We start from the raw sequence: 17315 nt of genomic DNA on the forward strand, positions 1-17315 counted from the left end.
AGTTGGTTTTGAGAAAAAAGTTAATGTTGGAATGTTTCTGCGGGTGGTTGGAAAAAATATACTATGTTTCACCCCTGTAGTGATTTTGCATCTTGTGCCATGGTGTTGAGACTGGCCTGGGAGAAGTGTAGCGTACCAAAGCATTACTTTTGTGTGGAGAGGAAGGGAAAAGGAGACTATATCTTGACTTACTTTTTATAGAAAAAGGCTTGACTGTTTGTGAAGGAGAGAGGAAATAACATTTCATGCATACCGTAATAAAGCAATGTTGCACAATTACCCTGCCTTCATCCTTCCTCTGGAACCTGCTGTGCCGATGCCCGTCCCACCCCCGCGCCGCCTTTGGCGTAAGGAAGGCGGGTTCCCCTCAGGCCGGGAGGAACGAAAGGGCCGCTGCGCAGGCGCCGGTTGCCGCTGCTGAGGCGGTGCTCCCGCGGCTGAGGCGGTGCTCCCGCTGCAGCCGATTGGCGGGGCGGAGCCTGTACGGTGATGGACGCCCGTCACACCTTGACGCTCGTCCGGGGCGGTCTCGCAGCCCCGTCTCCTCCCCGCCGCCCCGGCCATGCACCGCTCACTCCGCGCCTGCCGCCGCCTGGGCTGCTCCGCCGGGCTCCTCGTGAGCCAGCCGCCCCCGCGCGCCGCAGTCCCCCGCTGGGGCCCGCCGCCCAGCGCCACTATGGTAAGCACGGGGTGGGGGGGGTGAGGGAGGAGCAGTGACCTCTAACTGCCACGGCCGGCAGCGGCCGACATGGCTCCTCCCACTGCGCCCGCCGGCGCTCGCTACCCTCTGGCGCACGGGGCGGGGGAGCGGGCGCGCACCACCTGAGGGAACGGCGGCCGCGGGCAGCGAACGGCAGCGGGAAGCCGCTGCCGCCCTTCCTTGTCAGGCTTTCGCTGCCGTTTCCCTCTTCCGCCAAGGAGGCTCTGGGGCCGGTTCCCTCCTGGGGCTGCGCGGCCTTCGGGTAGTCCCGAGGCCCAGTTCGGCCCCGCTGTCGCACCCGGATTTGCAGCCCCGCGCCGGCTGTTGCTCCCGGGGCGGGCCGGATTCTGCAGCGCGCAACTGCCCGTCCGGGTGCGCTGCCCAAAGGGCGAGATTTGCGGCGTGAGTACGCTGTGCTAGCATGGCCGAGGAGCGGAGGAGAGAGGTGGCATCCGAGCAAGTAAGCAGGAAAAGTGTTAGTGCTGTGGCACTTTATGCAGAAAGTGGGGTGTTTAGGATTTTATTAATTAATTAGTTTACGAAATTAGCTAATGAATTCAACTGGAACATTGGTTTCTAACTTGTGATATTGATTAAGGGGTAGAAAATCACATTTAAAAGAACAAGCTTCCCAATGAGTGAATCAACTGCATAGTGAATGAAACATAATCTGTGTAAGAAAACCGGGGTCAGGGCATAATATGTAACTCAAACGTTGGCTTGTCAGATGGAACCCTTTTTTATTTTTCTGTTTGGTATCATCCAAGAGAAGCATTATAGCTCATGGCCATCATTTACTTGGTGAAGACCCAGTATTTATGAAAGGCTGCAGTCTTAGAAGAAACATACATTTTTGATCTTTGCTGGTCAGAAGTGTGACCTGGCCTGTACATAGACATTATGAGTTGTTTGGGTTTAAATAACAGCAGTGGTTATAGCAGAATGTTCCTCAGTCAACTTGGAACTCAAGCAGCTGTTGAATTCTTACAGGAAAACTTTTGAATGCCTCTGTTTCCAAGAGGACCACCAAAAATGTACCAGTCATTTTTAAAACAGAAAACCCATGCTTTACAATGTTTGCAGAGATTTTTAAGCAGCAAGAGTTGTTTAGGAACATGTGTAGACACAACCAAATGTGCATGTTGTTCTATGGTATGACTGTTGCGTTGCCTTAACTTGGAGCTAAATCGCACAAGATATTCTAAATGGAATTCCAGTCGTAATGGTCCTTCTTAGCTGATTGTTGTAAAATACTTGGGTTTGGTTTCTAAAGAGTAAATTTCAGAGTTTGTGACTCGATACTATAAAGGAGGAACAGTGCTAAAAAATTGAAGCAATCTTCATCTGCTAAAGGAGAGCAGCTGAGCACAGATTCCTTTTTCTGCCGGCCTTGAGAATTGGTTTTGACATGCTAAAAATGATTATTTAAATACTTACATCCACAAGTTGCTGCATCCATAAATCAGAATGTAATTTTCCATGGGAAGCATTATTGCAACAGGTCTGCCATTTGCCTATCTCCACTGTGTTATGGTGCAATCAGTTTTAGCTGATTAGTTCCCTACAAGGCAAAAGTACAGTTATATTTGTCTAACTACATAAGCTCTGTGCTGTGGGTTCTTGGGATTTTGGAGGGCACAGCATACCTTGTTTTGTAAAGGTGAGGGATAGCTCTGAGCTGAGACTTGCTGTAGCTATGGCAGAAACGAAGTGACCTTGTCTTGTGTCAGAGTTGCTAGGTCTCCTTTTGGCTTCTCCCTTTGCCCACTGGTGGGTGAGCATAGGGCTGACACAACTGTGCTTCTTGTACCCTTCTATAGCAGGTTCCCTAAGTGAGTGGGGTGACTGCAGAAACTGCTCTAGGTACAGAAACTGGGGCCTTCTGCTCATAAAGCTACTCAAGAGGGTGAATTCTGTCTAAGCAGTTAAGGAAGCATGTTTTTTACATTAAAACTCATGACTTCTGCATGCTGTTAGTTAGTCTGAAGGTAATGCTGAATTTAGTTTCATTACTTTAGTATGTAAGAGAAATATCACTTTTTTACCTAATGTCACCTGTTACTCTGTTAATCAGCAAATGACATTCAATTTAAAGCACCTCACCCTGTTAACTTCAGTTGAGTTTGGGAGCGTGTGTAACATGGAATTGGGTAGGGAAGTAATTTTTTTATTTTTTATTTTTTAAAGTTAGGCGGATTGCATTGTTTAAAGGTACTTGTATGAGGAGGTACTGATCTTGTTTATCTTTGTTTCATCATTGTTAGCATTAGCATTAATGTGAGTTTGACGAATCAATTGTGCAACTGCTAGCTTTTTTGTCTAAAAGGCTATGGGTAATTTAACTCTCCATTATGTAACTCCTGGAGTACCTGAAGGCAGAGTATCTCCATCCAGCTGGGAAGCCGCTCAGGACAGTAAAAATGCTGGAAATGTCCCCCACATCACTGCTGCCTTCAGCTTGCCATCTGTGGTGATGCGGACCTGGGCAGGGTGCTGCAGAAAGTCTGTGCTGCTGGAGAGGGTATTCTGTCCAATACCCAGCTGTGCTTCTGTCCAAGATGACTAAGACCTACCAAGCAAGGAGCCAGGAGAATGGATCAAGAAAAGAGAGGAACAGAATGATTTCAGAAGTGGACACCTAGGGAAGAGAAGGAATTGTGCAAACAGAGATGATGCTTGCCTTGTATTCTGACCCAGAATCTTAATTTTCACATCAGGGGGGTTTCAGATTCTGTGGTTTGTCTGTGCATACCACTGTTCAGATATTTCTTCTGAGTGTTTATCTCATGTTCCCTGAACTTGTGCAGACTTCTTGCACCCTCGGCATCAGCTGACAAGGAGTTTCATCAGTCTGCTACTTGTGTGAAGAGCTGCTTCCTCTTCCTTGCTTTGAACCTGACTCCTACTAGCCTAATGTTGTGGCTCCTATTTCTTGTATTGGAAGAGACATTGAGCAGCTAATACCCATCACCAATCTGCTGATGCTTATATTGGCCTCAGTTTTAATTCAATCCCCAAGCTGGCTTTTTTCTGAACAAAAAAGTTGTCTTAAGAAAGCTGCTCCCTACCTTTCATCAGCTTTATTGCCTTTCTTTGAACCATTTTCAGTAATAAACTCTGGGGGGCGCTGAAAGAACCAAATCCGCACAAAGACTTCAGAGGGTAGATGAACCAGGGTGGCCCAGCAGTGTTTCTTTTGCTGTCCTCTGTGTTTCTTAATAGTTCCTAACATTTTTTTTTCTTCCTTTAGCTGCACTGCAATGCTGACTCAGTGCTCTGATAGAGCTTTCCCAAACACTTGCCCCTGATGGTCATGGTTCTGTCAGAGCTCAGCACTTTATATATGTATCTTACTGATGGAGCTGGGATTGGTTCACTCTGTGTATGATTAAGAATTCAAAAAGACTTCTTTCCCTTCCTGAAAACTGTGCAAGAAGGTAGTCTTCTCTTCTGGAGAAGGATGAACACCTTTCTCACAGAAAATTGGGACTTTGCTGACCAAGGCATGGGAAGAGGAAGAGAAACTGCTCTTGCTTCCTGTCCAGTCTCTCAGTCTTTGTAGAGCTGTGTGTGAATGTGTTCACATTATCACAAATGAATGGGTTGTTTCACAGAAAGTGAAAAATTAATTTTTAGTTGGTGTACATTGGCTAAAATCAGTTTACTTTTGCTGTGTTAGATAATAATGCATGCTAGGTGTTTATACATAATACAGAAATACTGCCTTCCATAAATATTGCACAAAATATACCTAGGTGCAGGGTTTGAATTGCACAGCTAGGGCAACTGCGTTCCTGGTTTGTTAGGCTTAAGAAGATAATTAATTGTCAGTACCTTGGTACTGGATTAATCAGTTTCTCCTTTCCAGTATTCTTCGTAAGTCTCATGTGCAGTGTGGATTTCAGATAGGGATTGTGTTACGTGTATGTTGGCTGGGCGGATGGTACCTGAATTCTTACTGTGCTAGTTCTTCAGTTTGGTTTTTACAAAACTAATTCCATGAATTCCAAGATAAGTTCTTCCAAAAGAAGAAGCGGAGTCTTTCATCAGGATGTTGTGTTCCTTACAGTGGGAAGCTAGAGATCTTAAGTCTTGCAGTGCTGCCAGTTACCAGTGGGTCTGCTAGGTTGTACGATGTTAGAAGTGACTTTTAGTGAGACGAGTGCTCAAACTAGAAAAATGTCTTAACTTTGAAGATATAATTAGAAAAATACCTTTGACTACCTGCACGTCTTTGTCTTCTTTCTTCCCCCTTCTTGAACATTTTTCGTAGCTGTGTCTGCTTTCAAAAAGGATGTGCTGTTTACCAGTGTTTGAAATTGTTTTTTTCCTTTTTCTATAGTCAAGTCAGGAGGCTTTTAGGATAGAATTTGATACCTTTGGTGAACTGAAGGTCCCAAGTGACAAATACTATGGTGCCCAAACTGTAAGATCTACAATGAACTTCAAGATTGGAGGTGTTTCAGAAAGGATGCCAGTAAGTAATTCAAATGTGTTCAGTTTCTTCTTTTAAGTATGTTTTGGATGTGAGAGAGAATACCTTCTTCTTAGACTTTTGCTGAAAGTATGAGCATCTTTGACTTTTAATTAAAGTTGGAAATTGCATGGCAAGATATTGTGCTGCAGTAGAAATATTTTTTGTTGTATTTAAATAAATTGCTTTTATTTTATTGTGTTGCTTAATTTTTTTAATAACCAGAATGAATAGGAATTATCCTTTTTTTTTTAAGAAGAAAAACTGGAGTAGTTTGTTTCTATAGCATTATATAGTTTTTTTAATTGAAGATATTTAGTGTAGTATTAGTTGATATGAAGCTACTTTTCCACATGTAGCTGCGCATAGAGCATTAGTGTGCATGTGCTTTGTCATCTACTGGCTTTCCGTGTGCTGAAACATGTCCTCAAAAAGACTACTTAGAAATTGAACCAGTCCTCCTTTTCTGTTAATTTTAACATATGTAATCCTTTTTGATACACAAAATTATACATTTAAACTTATTCTTGTGTCACAGGTTCAAGTTATAAGGGCTTTTGGCATCTTGAAGAGGGCAGCTGCTGAAGTAAATCAAGATTACGGTCTTGACCCAAAGATTGCTAATGCTATCGTGAAGGCAGCTAATGAGGTAGGAACAAATACTAGAGGTAGTTCAAAATACTAGAACTGTCAATTGTATTTTTGTTAAGCTTTTCACATGAAGTTTGGAGGCTGGGGGAAGACGACCTGCTTTTCTCAAATTGTTAGAGGAAGGCATTTATTGTTACTAAATTTTGGTTTTCAGGTTGAGAAATCATTTACTTCATATGTTTTACTATGTTACTTCTCATATTTACATAAATGATGGAATGTTCAAATGTATATTGATACTTAAATTATAAAAACAATGTAATTTTCCCCTTTATTAGGACTACTCATTACTTACATAGTGTTGACTCTTACCAGATGAACAGTATAAAAAAAAACCCCAACAGCTAAGAGAGGAATACAGTCTTTGTTCATTCACCTAGTATGAAGTCCGACTTGCCAAGCAAAGCTTTTTTTGTTTTGGAAGTCCTCAGTCGTTAAGCAATTGGATCTTGGTAATGTGAAGAGCATCTGCAATCTGAATAGTTTGCTGCTGGTCCATTTCCTCTTCAGACTTAAACTTACTAGTAAATCTGTTTTTTAAGTATCACTTTTATAGCTAAAGAGGACATGATGCGACACACAGAGGCATCTCCTCTTTCTCAGGATAAATGCCACCCAAGTGCAGAGAATTGTGAATGACCATTATTTGAGGTATGGTAATACCAGGCGTGTTGCTTTCTGTAAGTTGACAGATGTGTTTATCTTGAAGCATTATTTTACAGAGCTTTCTCATTCTAACTAGCTTAAAAGTCTTTCAGTATTTGCAGAAGCTTAATACTGTTTCTACCAGCTGTAGCACTGTAAGTCCCAAAACCCAAGAGCTTTGGAGAAGCCCAGAACATGTTCAGGCTCTTCTTGTGGTTTCAAGGGATCTCCTAGTTAAAGAGGGATCAGAAGTTTCAGTGGCTAAAAGGCTACTTACAGAATCCTAGAATGGTTTGGGTTGGAAAGGATCTTAAGATCATGGCTTTACACTAGAACATGTCCAAGGGTCTGTCCAACCTGGCCCACCATGACAGTCCTTGATGTAGAGTTTCTCTCCAGCATCCTTGTAGGTCCCCTTCAGGTACTGGAAGCCTGCTATGAGGTCTCCATGCAGCCTTCTCTTCTCCAGGCTGAACACACACTCAATCCATGTCTGCTGTCCATGTCGCTGACAAAGATGTTGAACAGCATCAGTCCCAACACCGATCCCTGAGGGGCGCCACTCGTTACTGGTCTCCAGCCAGACACTGAGCTGTTGACCACAACTCTGCCTGTGGCCGTCCAGCCAGTTCTTTATCCACCAAGTGGTCCACCTATCAAATTGATGTCTCTCCAATTTAGAGACAAGGATGTCGTGTGGGACAGTGTTGAACGCTTTGCACAAGTCCAGGTAGATGACATCAACTGCTCTGCTCTGTCCATCACTTCTGTAGCCCCAACATAGAAGGCCACCAAATTGGTCAGACAGGATTCCTCTTAATGAAGCCATGCTGGCTGTCACCAAGCACCTTGTTGTTTTTCATGTGCCGTAGCATGCCTTCCAGGAGAATCTGCTCCATGATTTTGCCAGGCACAGAGGTGAGGCTGACACAAAATTAATTAGTGCCAGTACTTAGCTTAGATTCATGAGTTCTGAAAGTGGTTTGTTTGTTTGGTTTTAAAAATACCCCTGCAGTGACATCCTTTCCCCTACCTCCAAAATAACTTTCTAATATAACTTAAAAAGGAAGAGGTACAGCAAGGAATCAAGTTACTCTTGGAGGTGGGAACTTTGCTCCTGTATAAAATGGGAAATACTTAAGATCCTTTCTTGAAAAGTACAATTCCAGTAAGACTGGTGTATCCTGTTAAACTGGAGATAGTTACCTAGCCTCAGAGTTGTGACGACAGATCCTCTGCTTTACATTCTCAACTTTTCTGAGGCTAATATGCATGGTAGCGTGATGCTTCTGAGTACAGATTCTGATACTACCTAAAATACATATTAAAAAAAATGATAAATGCATATAAGTTTCAGTGGGCTCTAAAAAATATAGATCAAACAGGAGAGTTGTTCTGTTTTGATTTGAGACAGTAGTTGTCATAGCCTGTCTGTAGCAGATAAAAGTTGTTGTAGCTGTCTTTGGCTGATCAGGACCCTGTTTCCATGAACAATCAGCAAGTCAATACATACAAATCTTGTTAAGTCTATGTGACTCTCCTGTTTATATGTGTAACATACTCAGTTACAGTTGAGGCACAGTAAAGACGGTCATGAGTCTTTTTTAGGCACTTCTCAGTTTAAAGTCACACAGGTCCAGGACAGTACTAGGGAAAGTATGCCTTACATGAAGAAGGTGTTTGATAGCAGCAACCATCTGCTGGCTCATTTTGTTAATGCAAAACTTAATGTCTACATGTATAAGAAGTCTGGAACCTCCCTGTATGAAATTTATTTCTGGAGAAATTTTAGAGTCTGATTATACAAATATTATGTACTGCATGTGCATCTCAGATTATTTTTGCCAAAAACACCTCTTCTGGGGGACCGTTTGCCACAAGGAATGGACTTCTGGGTGCCCCTGATTGTAGTATAGTTGTGATCAGTATGCATGATGAAACTGTGCAGCTGTTGAGCCTGATTTCATGGGAGAAAGCAGCATACCCATGATGATGATGAGTTTGTAAACAGACAAGCACTGTCCAAAACTTGATGTTTCTGGCACGCAGAGGATGTTCGTAACTGAAGGAGACACATAACACTGAATCAGTGTCCTGAAGCGCCTGCTCTGACTGAGAAACTGCTTAACATGTTTCCCTTGTCTGGGATATCTTACTGACCTGAGAAATAACTGTGGCAGGGAGAACCAGCTCATACTACCTCTAGTCCTACCCAGGAGGATTAGAATCCCAGTTGCTTTAAAATTTGGGAAGGGAGTGACGTTTTTTGACTTACAAAATCATCTGCATTGTTTGCGAAAGAGAAGATAAGATCTAAAAGACCTTTTAAAAATCTTTTCTATGATGGTAGAACATGAAATTAAATATATCTTTGTGTTTCAGAATTCAGCATCTTTGAAAAGCAGAGCAAAAGTTTTTTGCCCTTTTAATATCTGGTATTACATCAAACTCTTAATTATTCTGGTGTAAATTCACAATTGTTCTGTGTAGATTTACAAATATAATGGAGAACATTATTTTAATTATAGCTATAAGGTGTTCAGATTTATGATTTTAAATTTTTTTTTTTGTTGTTCCAGTAGAACAACTTTTCTTTTTTTTCCATTCTAGGTAGCTGAAGGAAAATTAAATGATCATTTTCCGTTGGTGGTGTGGCAGACTGGCTCTGGAACTCAAACCAATATGAATGTCAATGAAGTCATCAGCAATAGAGCCATTGAGATAATGGGAGGCACACTGGGAAGCAAAAAACCAGTGCATCCGAATGATCATGTTAACAAAAGCCAGGTTGTTACACTTATATTATACTTCTTTTGATGTGAAAAGTGTATTTTTGCTCTAAATTGTGAATTTAAATGAAATTCTTTTAGAGCCACTGTTTAGATTTTGGCGAAAACAGAGTTTTGTGTACAGCCTTGGCAACAGCTTTCTGGGTTTTTCAGTTTAAAAGAACTTTAGAATGTTCACTGGTGACAGCATGAGCGTTTTATGTCAGAAACTTTCAACTCATTCATGACGTAATTTCACACATAGTGTAGTGGGTAGAGGTATCCTTGTGACAACCACTGCTACTGCAAGCAGTCTTAAATATACACCCAGCATGTAAAAGTTGGATACTTGCAATTATTATCTCTGTATCTACATTGCATAGAGCATGTAGAAAGAATATAATAGTGGTTTTAGTCCTGTAATTGGCAAATGAAATATCCATTTAATTTTTTTTATTTTCCCCAAGGATTGTGGTAAGCGATTTTATTACATTTCACTCTTGATACTTCCTTCAGAGTAGCTGAAGTTTAGGCCACTGACTTGGTTGTATTCCTTCCTGATCTTTTATGCTTACTCAGTATCCTAGGAACTAAACTACATTTAACATCACCTTACATTTATATTTAACATTAACAAATCAACACATAGGTGTTTCAAAGTCACCTATAATTCCTTTAAAATCATCTATTCGTCACCTGTTTCTCCTAGTAATTATTTTTCTTTTTTCTTCCTCTCCTCTCTCCTCCCCCCCATATTGTTGTGAACAATCTACTCAACTGAACTTTCTGTAGGTATAGTTATAAAAAGTTGATTTTATCCTTAAGGTACTGGATTAGAATTTGGAAGATTTTAGTCTTCCTGCAGATTGACTTGTGGAACACTCCAAAGTTGCTTGTTCTTAGTTTCTTCTTGTTTACAAAATAAAGAGAATAAAGCCATACATGTACATCTTCTAGCAGTAAGGGGAAGAAGAGCTTGTAACTAAATTTCTTGAGCTTCTTTTACAGAGTTCAAATGACACTTTCCCAACAGCAATGCATATTGCTGCTGCCCAGGAGGTTAATGAGGTGTTGTTACCTGGACTAAAGAAGCTACAGAATGCACTGGAAGCGAAATCCAAAGAGTTTTCCCAGATCATAAAAATAGGACGCACTCACACACAAGATGCTGTTCCACTTACGCTTGGACAGGTAAAATCCCAAATTATGGGTTTGTTTGGAAAATTCTTATAAATGTATTGGAGGAAATGGAGGCAAACTTGAGGATGCCTTAATTGGCATGTTAAGATAAATCACAGGAAACTGGCTCAATTTCAGTCTAAGTATTTTCATCTTTAGCAGAGTTTGGATAATGCACTCTAATAACTGCAACATAAATTTTCTTCATTTTTTCCTTGTGTCTTGCTTCTAACAGTAGTAAGATATAAATGATTTTTAAATGATGTTCCATTACCAAGTAACACAATGTGGTATTTCTATTAATGATGACATGCAAGGGAGAAGATAGGTAGTCTGACTGGTAAATTTACATAAATGAGATTTTGCCCACACAAAACTAGCAAGTATTTTGAATGAAAATGTTTAATACATGATCTTTATATGTATATGATAGCAAGTTTTTATTAGATATTGGCAAGAATGGTTTATATTACATTAATTTGGTAATGAATTAACTTTAACTGATAAAACTCCATGTAAACTGTGGATTTATCCAAGAACGCTCAGTTAGTTTTTTACTAAGTAAAATTCAGTGAACAAAGTCCAAGATCTGCTTCTCTATTTGTCCTTTGAGAACATTAGTTTAATCTGATTAACATGGATTCAGGTCCTACTAAGTACACAACTGAGATAAAAGGCAAGAGAAAGATGTATTGTTTACACATTTATATATATATAGATTGTTTTTGTGTAATTGTTTGTAGTGTGAGAGCAGTCTTCTAGTACATACAAACTCTACCTCTTAATGAAAACATGCTAAAATTCTGTATTTGGGTAAAGTTGAGTGCCTTCAGGTTTGTAAAGAAATTAGTCCAATCATGATAAAAATCTTAAGTAATAATGCTTATTCTTGGTCCTTGTCTTTGTTGGTTTATTTTGTCCTCCTTTCTTTCAAAGGAATTTAGTGGCTATGTGCAACAAATTAAATATGGTGTGGCTAGGATTGAGTCAACCATGCCAAGAGTGTATCAGCTGGCAGCTGGCGGGACTGCAGTTGGTACAGGACTAAACACAAGGATTGGTTTTGCTGAGAAAGTTGCTGCTAAAGTAGCTGAACTGACGGGTGAGGAATGATACTTCAGTTATCAGTAAAGCAGTATATGTAGCATAGAGTCAAACTGAAACAAAATGCTTTCAGTTTCCAGGCTGCTTATAAGCTCAAATTGTATTTATATTTTAACATGAAAGTTTCTGTTAATGCTGTATGTTATATGCCTTATACTTAGGGTTTTTCATGCAATGTATTTTTAGAATTATACTTGGTGCATTGAAAGTGACTGAAATTACCATGTTTTTCTGAGTGAGGCTTATGGATACAGTTTCAGGCTTCTATTATTAGTCCAGCTATAAAGCTCTGTCTTGATCTTTGCTCCTCTGGCTCTGCTAATTTACAGTGACTTGGCACAAAAGAAGGGGAAAAACCCTCCCAAAGCCACTATGTTTTTCATATCAAAAAGTTAGCTGTCTGATTTTTTTATGCTATTTTTATAGACATTGAAACTTAATTTACAGAGCCATTGAGTTTTTTGATCTATAAACCAGATCTTTGGCATCACAGTATGTTTTTAAAATGCCCCCAAAATGAATGCGTGTGTCTGTCATTTAAAGTTGCTGAAACTGCTTATCAATGGTATTTTTGTTTTAATGGATCTATTATTCTCTGTCTTGTAGAGAATCAAGACTTCCTTGCACCCTGAGAGGGCAGAAGTAACTTGTCATAAACAACAGCTGTTGGCAGCAGTACAGGGCTTGGTTTTTGTGCTTGAAGAAGCTATTGGTGGTTAGGAAGCTCCCCCATGTTAACGCATGTTAGGTGTACTGCATGGGAAAGCTGTACTAGTTTAAAACAAGTAAGGCAGACTTACGAAGTTCCATATGTTCTTATAGGCAAGTTTATTGGCAAGGACAAAAGGAAAAGTGTAGAATGATCTCTGCAACTGAGAAGGCAGCTATGCAATTTGGAAGCCCATGCACATTGGGTGGGATTTGGTGTTTAGCAGGTATTGCAAAACACTAGAAATCATGGTGTTATGCTGCTCTTCTTTGAACTGGTAATGTAAGCTCAGACCAGGAGTTTTGCAGGCACAAAGTCCAACCCACAGTTAGTCTTTAGAGATGTCCATTACCACTAATAGCATTCTACTGACTTTTCTTCCAGGGCAAAGCCCTGAAGACATGTTTTTCATTATGGAACCTAGCCTTAAATCTCAGGCATTTAATTAATGTCAGCAGAGCTGTTGCTTCTGTTGAGTCTGTGCTCTTGTTGTTGGCAGCGGTTTCAGGCATGCTTCTGAGTCTGAATCAGCTTTCACATGTTCTGTCTGGTTTGTTGTTCCCTTCCAGTGCTGATACTTGAATGCCTTTTTTTTTCCTTTAAGGACCTAATTCCATTGTGACTGCTTTATCCTAATGTCTGCGCTGTGCTGTAAAAACCTCATTGTCATAACAGAGAGAAAGCATCATAGCACTTGACGGTCTAAAGAATCTAACTTTGATTTAACAGGAGAAATTAAATTTGGGCTAACCTGTAAGAGATTACTGACATTCATAAAATACTGCAGTGGGAAAGCGAGGCTTAGTATGCAACACTGTGAAATCTTTGAAATTTTGTTGTGCGTAGATGCTCAAATTTCGTATTCTTGTGTATTTTAGTGACTTTTACATTGTATTAATCTGTTTAAGCAATGTTTTTGAGGAAAGGTCTAGAGAGGAGAGATGATCTGACTGTTATTATTTTCAAATGAAGCTAATTATGTGTTTGATTATCTAGTTCATGTGCCTCACTGCTTAATATTTCCCCTTCCCCCCTGTAGGTTTGCCTTTTGTCACTGCTCCAAATAAGTTTGAAGCTCTTGCGGCTCATGATGCTCTGGTTGAACTCAGCGGAGCTATGAACACAGTGGCATGTAGTCTGATGAAAATAGCTAATGATATTCGTTTCCTGGGTTCTGGACCACGTTCTGGACTAGGAGAACTCATCCTGCCTGAAAATGAACCAGGAAGCAGCATCATGCCAGGTACAGAGAAACCTTGCATGTTTCTTTTGATTTGGACTACTAACTCTTATTTATCAAATGCCATCACACATCAATAAGTCTATGATTCAACAATTCTGTCAGTTTTTATCTTCTGCCGTATTTTACGAAAGCTGGTGTTCATAAAAATCCTTGTTTGCACAGCTGTGTGTTGGCCAGTATGTGGGGGTGAGCATTATCTGTAAGCATATGTCTCTATTAATACAAGCATACTTCTCAAAACCTTCTTTTAGAATTGCAAGATCTCTATGATTTTTATGTAAAGGCTTTTCTGAAACAAGCTTTAAATGATCTAATTTATGAATTGTAGCAATATTGTGATGTAAACTGACTTCTATCTTTACTTCCTACCATGATTATTATTACATACTCATATTTTCCTTTCTGCCATATGATATACATATAATATGATATACAGTGGCAATGATGCCATTGTATGGGTTGATAAGGAAGGAATATTAGTAATCATTCTTTACTCTCTCCTAAAAAAGTATGCATATATGAATATTTTACATCAAAAATATGTTTTTCCTTTATGATAAATTATAAAACAGGTTGTGAGCATATCTGGCTTTAAAAAAAGCAGATAATGTTCTTATTAGGATTATTTCTAGAAATGACATCAGCTATTAAAAAACCCTTCCTTATTAGGAGCCCATTCTAAATTGGGGGGTTTTGTGTGTTTGGTTTTTGTTTTGTGTTGTTTTGCCCCCCCCTTTTTTTTTTCCTGCAAAGTAAAGATAGTGTACTAATTTTATTACAAAGTAATTCTAACAGATTAGGAATACTTTTCCTAAATTGAGATTTAGTAGTGATTTACCAGAAATGCCCACTTGCACAAGTAAAGACAGTTTTTAATGTGTTGTTAATCTGTTAAGAATGTTGGTAATGAACAGCAGTTTAGCTCATGCACGTTTGGTCCAGCTCTCAAAATCTTGGTGAATTGCTAAAGCAACCATAGTTATTTTAAAAATCTTAGCTGAATTATTGGAATTGTACAGTTAATATCATTTATGGAAATTATTTCTGTGGTGCACAGATAGACATGAGTAGGATGCTACCTCCTACAAAACATCTTCTGTTGAATGTGATTTGGTAAATGAGGAAATGCAACTGGTTGTTGGTTTTGTTTGCTTGTGTGTTTTGGTTTTGTTTGTTTCTTCCCTTCCACTGCTTCTTCTTGGGTAACCTTTTTCTCTCCTTTCTGCAACTAGGAAAAGTGAACCCTACCCAGTGTGAAGCTGTAACCATGGTGGCAGCTCAAGTTATGGGAAACCATGTTGCTGTTACTGTAGGAGGTAGCAACGGACACTTTGAACTGAATGTTTTTAAGCCCATGATGGTAAGTTCTTGAAGTTTTAAATATCTAGGAGTTTTTAAAGTCATTGTTTGTACAATCAGATAATTTGTAGGAAAAAAACCTCAGTGAATATTTGGTCAATACAAGCACCAGAGAAGCTAATGAGCTGTGCAAACAAGATTTATTCCTTTGTATGGCAAGTCCCTGTTATTTTGACAGGGAAGTGGTGATCTTTCTAACGTGAAACTACTTTATGCAGATAAGCTTTTATCTTAACAATGTCTGCTTATCATCAAAGGAAGCAGGGAGAGAGGAGCACAAGCTGAGACAAAATTTTGTCCAAAGCCAAAGAGAATTTGGCGTCTCAGCTAAAAATGAGGATTTTTTTTTTTTTCTTTAACAACTATCTGTTACTAAGCTTTGTTACTGCCGACTACCAAAGGATTACAGGTCTTTGGCAACTGAGTCATGTAAAATTGTAAATAATTAGACTTCAGTACTTCTGCCTTCTACAGCGTGAGGACGATACGCCAAGAGACATAATTGCTGCTTCTGTACGTTTAATTTAAAAACAGTCAAGTTAATTGAGTGTTACAAATCACCTTGTACTGAAATCTGCATGTTTTGACACCAAGTCGTAATTCCTATTTTCTTCTTTGGGCTATGTACTTTTGGTTTGGTTGGTTGTTTTGCTCCCTTAAAACCAAGAAGGAAAAATGAACAGGAGAAATTGAGGGAGAGAATATAAACAAAAGCATCAAATCAGAAGATTGTGGATAACTATATATAGACTGTTAAAGGAATAGCACAGAAGTTAGGGTAGAGATAATAGTTTAAAAAGAATTAAGGTGACTTGCAGAAAATAGTAATAAAAGGAAGGTTTTTAAGATTCTGTTGTATTGTTAGAAGTAAGAGGCACAAAGGAAGCAGCATGTTATGTTATTATTCTGCACAGTCTATACTGACTGATACGGCATTTTTATTATGTTAGTTGGAAATGACTGAAAGAAAACTGAAATTTTACAATAGAATCAGTATTTGTCTCTAACTTACTGTGCCTGCTCAGGGTAATGTCTTTTTTTTTTTTTTTTTCTGCCAGTCAGGGCATATTTCTTCTAAGCATATAGCATCTGGTTTTGAAGCGGGAGGGAGGAATCATGAACAGCCAAGAGATACACATAAGATACACATAAGAGATAGAGATCCCTCCCCAAAAAAGAAACCAAGAATGCATCTTATGGATTGTCAAAATAGATGACTTGTCAAAGTAGGTGACTAATGCCAGACATTATTGTACTTTATATCGTTAGATATCTTCTCTTGATCAGTACTTGGAAAGGGAAATAACAATGAATCAAATGCTTTCACGTAGGTTTTACTTGGTTATTTGTGAAGAAAATGATTATACGTACTGTGGTCATCTTCATGCACGTTTAGTTCTACCACTGAATGCTTCTCAGGAACCCTTTAAATGAGAGTGGGCTGAGCTTACACCCTGCAGCCACTCGTTTTTTACAAAAGGCTTGCTAAAGAATTGGGTATTGCAGGGGGTCACTGGCTATGAACAAACACACCAGACTGTGCACCTGTTACTGACTGAATGTAATACCTGGTATTTCTTTTGTTTTGTTGTTGTTGTTAGATTAAGAACGTTTTAAACTCTGCAAGACTTCTCGGAGATGTTTGTGTGTCTTTTACGGACAACTGTGTAGTTGGAATCCAAGCTAATACAGACAGGATCAACAAACTGATGAATGAATCTCTGATGCTGGTAACAGCACTGAACCCACATATAGGTAGGTTTAAGGCTCAGAAACTTACCAGAACGTTACACTGAAATAGCTTGCGGTATCATGATTTTGCACGTTACATTTGGTGCACATTTAGTACAAATTGAGTTAAGCAGCAGTGGCTGTGTCCTGCAAATTAATTCTCCATAGGCCAAGTGTCCCACTTTCTTCTCACCTCTAAATTTTGTGAAACTGTGCATGGCTAACTGCTTTGTTTTGTTTTGTTACAGGATATGATAAAGCAGCTAAGATTGCCAAAACTGCACACAAAGAAGGGACGACGTTAAAAGAAGCTGCTATAAAGCTGGGATTCCTCACATCAGACCAGTTTGATCAGTGGGTGAAGCCTAAAGATATGTTAGGTCCTCAGTAACATCTGTACAAAAAAAGACTGCAAACCCCACGTGTTCTTAACACAAAAATAAATGAAATAAACCAACTACTATGTGCTTCTGTTTCACGTCTGTTCGTGCTGTTACTTTGTAACAGCTCAGATAAACTTGATCTTGGAGGGAAGATTCTCCAACTACAATTCCTTTATATTAGAAAATCAGTAAAACGTCACTGCTGATGTAACTTAAAGGGTGTTTCTCTAGGCGCTGACAGCGGTTCCGAAGAGCTGGCGCAAGCCCGGCAACCGCCTGTGCCGCGATTAGAGGCGTCTCCTGCTACGCACGGCGCGGAAGTTCTGGCCTGTGCACGTGATGCCTGCGGGGCGGTACCGGGGCGTGGCG

At 39.7% G+C, this 17315-nt stretch overlaps 1 protein-coding gene across 2 annotated transcripts; it reads left to right on the forward strand.

Moving 5' to 3' along the window:
* The first annotated feature begins 550 nt into the window (after positions 1–550).
* Positions 551–17020, forward strand: FH (fumarate hydratase). Of its 2 annotated transcripts, none has more exons than XM_057423076.1 (10): positions 551–679; positions 5043–5177; positions 5713–5823; positions 9081–9257; positions 10247–10429; positions 11354–11519; positions 13270–13473; positions 14706–14833; positions 16434–16587; positions 16812–17020. In XM_057423076.1, exons 1-10 carry the CDS (start codon positions 563–565, stop codon positions 16952–16954), a joined length of 1518 nt encoding a protein of 505 aa, XP_057279059.1. In that variant the 5' UTR covers positions 551–562; the 3' UTR covers positions 16955–17020. The 2 variants fall into 2 exon arrangements, with proteins under 2 accessions (XP_057279059.1, XP_057279060.1); XM_057423077.1 differs by lacking the exon at positions 551–679 and adding an exon at positions 897–1160.
* The last annotated feature ends 295 nt before the right edge of the window (positions 17021–17315 follow it).

This window comes from Pezoporus wallicus, unplaced genomic scaffold (genome assembly GCF_028554395.1).
Source record: "Pezoporus wallicus isolate ANWC-B61680 ecotype Strahan unplaced genomic scaffold, APGP_CSIRO_Pwel_v1 contig_749, whole genome shotgun sequence".
NCBI lineage: Eukaryota > Metazoa > Chordata > Aves > Psittaciformes > Psittacidae > Pezoporus > Pezoporus wallicus.